The sequence below is a fragment of the Schistocerca cancellata genome, chromosome 8 (assembly GCF_023864275.1).
Source record: "Schistocerca cancellata isolate TAMUIC-IGC-003103 chromosome 8, iqSchCanc2.1, whole genome shotgun sequence".
Lineage (NCBI taxonomy): Eukaryota > Metazoa > Arthropoda > Insecta > Orthoptera > Acrididae > Schistocerca > Schistocerca cancellata.
Genome location: NC_064633.1, coordinates 358,358,811 through 358,364,810, shown reverse-complemented (window position 1 = coordinate 358,364,810; position 6,000 = coordinate 358,358,811). Strand labels below are relative to the sequence as shown.

Here is a 6,000-nt window from a genome sequence, read left to right as displayed (position 1 = left end):
CCCAGGCGAGGCGTAAAGCTCTGTGTCGTGTAGTCATCAAGGATACGGGATTGGGCTTTCGGCTCCAAAAGCCCATAGCGATGATGTTTCGTTGAATGGTTCGCACGCTGACACTTGTTGATGGCCCAGTAGTGAAATCTGCAGCAATTTGCTTGTGTCATGTTGAACGATTCTATTCAGTCTTCGTTGGTCCCGTTCTTGCGGTACCCTTTTCCTACCGCAGCGATGTCGGAGATTTGATGTTTTACCGGATTCCTGATGTCCACGGTACACTCGTGAAATGGTCGCACGGGGAAAATCGCTACCTCGAAGATGCTGTGTCCCAATGCTCGTGGGCCTACTATAACACCACGTTCAAACTTACTTAATTCTTGATAAGCCGCCATTGTAACAGCAGTAACCTAGGTAACAACTGCGCCAGACGCTTATTGTCTTATACAGGCGTTGCAGACCGCAGCGCAGTATCTGGCTGTTTACATGTCTCTGTATTTGAAAACGCGTGCCTATAACGATTTCTTTGGCACTTCAATGTTCTTCTACTGTAAACAATATACACTACTGGCCATTAAAATTGCTACACCAAGAAGAAATATAGATGATAAACGGGTATTCATTGGAAAAATATATTATACTAGAACTGACATCTGATTACATTTTCATGCAATTTAGGTGCATAGATCCTCAGAAATCTGTACCCAGAACAACCACCTCTGGCCGTAGTAACGGCCTTGACACGCCTGGGCATTGAGTCAGACAGAGTTTGGATGGCGTGTACAGGTACAGCTGCCCATGCAGCTTCAACACGATACCACAGTTAATCACGAATAGTGACTGGCGTATTGTGACGAGCCAGTTGCTCGGCCACCATTGACAAGACGTTTTCAATTTGTGAGAGATCTGGAGAATGTACTGACCAGGGCAGCAGACGAACATTTTCTGTATCCAGAAAGGCAACATGCGGTCGTGCACTATCCTGCTGAAATGTAGGGTTTCGCAGGGATCGAATGAAGGGTAGAGCCACGGGTCGTAACACATCTGAAATGTAACGTCCACTGTTCAAAGTGCCGTCAATGCGAACAAGAGGTGACCGAGACGTGCAACCAATGGCACCCCATACCAACACACCGGGTGATACGCCAGTATGGCGATGACGAATACACGCTTCGAATGTGCGTTCGCCGCGATATCGCCAAACACGGATTCGACCATCGTGATGCTGTAAACAGAACCTGGATTCATCTGAAAAAATGACGTTTGGCCATTCGTGCACCCGGGTTCGTCGTTGAGTACACCATCGCAGGCGCTCCTGTCTGTGATTCAGCGTCAACGGTAGCTGCAGCCATGGTCTCCGAGCTGATAGTCCATGCTGCTGCAAACGTCGTCGAACTGTTCGTGCAGATGGCTGTTGTCTTGCCAACGTCCCCATCTATTGACTCATGGATCGAGATGTGGCTGCACGATCCGTTACAGCCATGCAGATAAGATGCCTGTTATTTCGACTGCTAGTGATATGAGGCCTTTGGGATCCAGCACGGCGTTCCGTATTACCCTCCTGAACCCACCGATTCCATATTCTGCTAACAGTCGTTGGATCTCGACCAACGCGAGCAGCAATGTCGCGATACGATAAAACGGAATCGCGATAGGCTACAATCCGACCTGTATCAAAGTCGGAAACGTGATGGTACGCCTTTCTCCTCCTTACACGAGGCATCACAACGACGTTTCACCAGGCAACGCCGGTCGACTGCTGTTTGTGTATGAGAAATCGGTTGGAAACTTTGCTCATGTCAGCGAGTTGGAGGAGTCGCCAGCGGCGCCAACATTGTGTGAATGCTCTGAAAAGCTAACCATTTGCATATCACAGCATCTTCTTTCTGTCGGTTTAAATTCGGCTCTGTAGCACGTCATCTTCGTGGCGTAGCAATTTTAATGGGCAGTAGTGTATTCCTACCTTGGATTATGCCCGAAATTACTGTTACATCTGAAGGCATCTCTTTGTTAAGAATGACTTGCTATGTTATATTGGATAGAAAATCGTCAGTACTGACACCAATTTGGTATCATATTCTGTAGGGCCTTTTTTCTTCGTATTTTGTTTTCGTCAGATGGCAATTCGTAAGTATCGAACGCCTTATGGAAGTCAAAGAAGACGGTATCAAACTAACTGCGGGTATTTGCTGCTTTTTGGATCTCGTGGACAAAAATGGTCAGCTGGGGTTCCAACGACCGCCGTTTGCAGAAGCATTCCTAGAGAGGAGATTTCTGTTTTCTTGAATGGATATTATGCTTCAGCTAAAACGTGTACCAAATTTCTACACCGGACTGACATAAGCGCTGTAGAAACAAAAAATAGTAACTTGCGCATACTTCAAATCAATTAAACGCTTCGTCATTTGTTGCATCATTTCATTTCCTGTCTGCAGTTAATCAACAGTCACTTCATCAATTACGTACTCGACAGAGCGACCCGGAGACAGACAGGTGCTGCGGACTGCAGCGGAACGCGACGGGCGTCATCTGACGATGTAGTGGCGGCCGGCGAGCGGCGCAGTTGTGTAAACCGCCGCGTCGCGGACGGCAGGAATTATGCAGTAGGAGGCCACGTGTGGACGGGAACACGTGTCACGCGCTGTGAACACGGCGGCCCCGCCTTTGATGCCACCACCAGACACCTCCATATTTCATGTTCACCGGCGCAAAAATGTAAATGCAGTGTCCGGTGTGTGGGTCAGCCAGCACAGCGCGGCCCGGCCCGCCGGCCCCCTGCCGTCCCGTGCGGGGCAGACAGCTGGACTGGCAACACGCGGCGGCAGCGGGCGCAGCCAGCGTAGAGGCGGCGTGTACAGCCGCGGCACGCGCCGGCACCCTGGACTACTACTGAATGATCCGACATACGTCACTGCGACGTCACACAGCGACGTCCTTATGAAATGTGTCGCGTACTTCAATGCGAGATGCTATTAATAATTTCCACAACGAAATTCTGTCTCGAAATCTGGCAGAAAACCCAAAGAGATTCAGATCATACATAAAGCACACCAGTGGCAAGACACAATCAATAACTTCACTGCGCGACAACAACGGTGAAGTCACTGATGACATCATTATCATCGACCCGACGTCCAACTGGAGCATCAGTAGTATTAAGGATCATTCACAGATGGCTCTCAGAAAGGCAGCTGAGCTCCTTGCGCTGACTACGCCCTTATGCCTACTATCATTCGGCTCTGTTCACCAAGAAGCTCGTCTGCAGTGGTGGTCGAGCACATGCTGCCTTAAATCTGATTTACTGGAGTAGAACTGTCTTCTGTGACGAGTCCCGCTTCGAAATGAACTCCTATGACTAGCTAAGACATGTTGGTTGGTTGTTTGGGGAAGGAGACCTGACAGCGTGGTCATCGGTCTCATCGGATTAGGGAAGGAAGTCGGCCGTGCCCTTTCAGAGGAACCATCCCGGCATTTGCCTGGAGTGATTTAGGGAAATCACGGAAAACCTAAATCAGGATGGCCGGACGCGGGATTGAACCGTCGTCCTCTCGAATGCGAGTCCAGTGTCTAACCACTGCGCCACCTCGCTCGGTAAGACATGTCTAGGCAGGCATATGAAAGAACGCAAATGCCCCAAGATTGGCAAAGTTTTACAGAAGTTCGAAATATGGCGCGTACTTCAATGCGAGATGCTTTTAATAATTTCCAAAACGAAATTCTGTCTCGAAATGTGGCATAAAACCAAAAGACATTCTGGTCATACATACAGCACACCAGTGGCAAGACACAATCAATACCCTCACTGAGCGATAACAACGGTGAAGTCACTGATAACAGTGCCACTAAAGCAGAGTTATTAAACACGGTTTTCCGAAACTCCTTCACCAAAGAAGACGAAGTAAATATTCCTGAATTCCAATCAGGAACAACTGCCAAGATGAGAAACATAGAAGTGGATATCCTCGGTGTAACAAAGCAGCTTAAATCACTTAATAAAGGCTAAGCCTCCGGTCCAGATTGTATACCAGTCAGCTTCCTCAGAGTATGCTGATAAAATAGCTCCATATTTAGCAACAGGAAGATACGTACCTAAAGACTGGAAAATTGTTCAAGTCACAGCAATAGCCAGAAATGGAAGTAGGAGTAATCCGATGAATTACAGGCCTATATCTCTAAAGTCGATTTGCAGTAGGGTTTTAGAACATATACTGTATTCGAACATTGTCAAGTACCTCGACGAAAACGATTTATTGACACATAGTCAGCACAGTTTTAGAAAATATCGTTCTTGTGAAACACAACTAGCTCTTTATACTCAAGAAGTAATAAGAGCTATCGACAGGGGATGACAAATTGATTCCATATTTTTAGATTTCCAGAAGGTTTTCGACATCGTTCCTCACAAGCGACTTCTAACCAACCTGCGTGCCTACGGAGTATTGCCTCAGTTGTACGACTGGATTCGTGACTTCCTGTCAGACAGGTCACAGTTCGTAGTAATAGACGGAAAGTCATCGAGTAAAACTGAAGTAATATCTGGCTTTCCCCAAGGAATTGTTATAGGCCCTCTATTGTTCCTCATCTATATAAACAATCTGAGTAGCCGTCTTAAATTGTTTGCAGATGATGCTGTCATTTACAGTCTTGTAAAGTCATCAGATGACCAAAACGTCTTGCAAAATGATTTAGATAAGATATCTGTGTGGTGCGAAAAGTGGCAATTGACCCTGAATAAAGAAAAGTGCGAAGTTATTCACATGAATACTAAAAGAAATCAGATAAATTTCGATTACGCAATAAGTCACACAAATCTGAAGGCTGTAAATTCAACTAAATACTTAGGGATTAAAATTACAAATAACCTTAATTGAAACTATCAGACAGGTAATATTGTGGGCGGAGCAAACCAAAGACTGCGATTCATTGGCAGAACACTTAGAAGGTGCAACAGGTCTACTGAAGAGACTGCTTACACTACGCTTGTCCACCATATTCTGGAGTACTGCTGTGCAGTGTGGGATCTGTATCAGGTGGGAATGACGGATGACATAAAAAAAGTACAAAGAAGGGCAGCTCGTTTTGTATTATCGCGAAATAGGGGAAATAGTGTCACAGACATGATACGTCAATTGGAGTGGCAATCATTAAAACAAATGAGTTTTTCGTTGCGACGGGATCTTCTCACGCTTCCTACACCCGGGTTCCCGGGTTCGATTCCCGGCGGGGTCAGGGATTTTCTCTGCCTCGTGATGGCTGGGTGTTGTGTGCTGTCCTTAGGTTAGTTAGGTTTAAGTAGTTCTAAGTTCTAGGGGACTGACGACCATAGATGTTAAGTCCCATAGTGCTCAGAGCCATTTGAACCATTTTGGATCTTCTCATGAAATTTAAATCACCAGTTTTCTCCTTCGATTGCGAAAACATTCTGTTGCTACCCACCTACATTGGGAGAAATGATCATCACTATAAAACAAGAGAAATCAGGGCTCACACGGAAAAATTTAAGTGCTCGTCTTTCCCGCGTGCCGTTCGAGAGTGGAACGGTACAGAGACAGCATGAAGGTGGTTCATTGAACCCTCTGCCAGGCACTTTATTGTGAACAGCAGAGTAATCACATAGATGTAGATGTAGACGAGATCTTCTTGTATTACGGATTACCATTTACATCAGTCAGCATAATTTATTACCTGACTGATTAAAATACCCCAAAAAATAGCGAATAAGGGATAAATTTTATCTCTTGAAAAAGTAATGCACGAAAATCTAATTAAAAGTAAATGAAATAAATACTGTAATTTGGTAGGTAACATGAAAAATTAGAGTAATGTGGAATAGTGTGTTGAGATTATAGAAAACAGACCACAACTGTCAAAAAAACAAAGAGACTTAGACAATGCGTAATATGTAAATAATTCACAATTCAGCTCTGCAGTACAGTGAGGCAACTTAGCTTATTATACTTGGAGTAATCACAAATCGTTCACTGCACACCTGCAGAGAGCAAGCTAACC

At 45.5% G+C, this 6,000-nt stretch overlaps 1 protein-coding gene across 1 annotated transcript in view; it reads left to right on the top strand.

The window, feature by feature from the left end:
- The first annotated feature begins 2,658 nt into the window (after positions 1–2,658).
- The window catches only part of LOC126095579 (uncharacterized), a 197,698-nt gene continuing 194,356 nt past the window's right edge, over positions 2,659–6,000 (top strand). The window contains exon 1 of the mRNA XM_049910355.1: positions 2,659–2,860. Coding sequence (XP_049766312.1) covers positions 2,659–2,860 — 202 coding nt within the window. The remainder of the gene's footprint in view (positions 2,861–6,000) is intronic.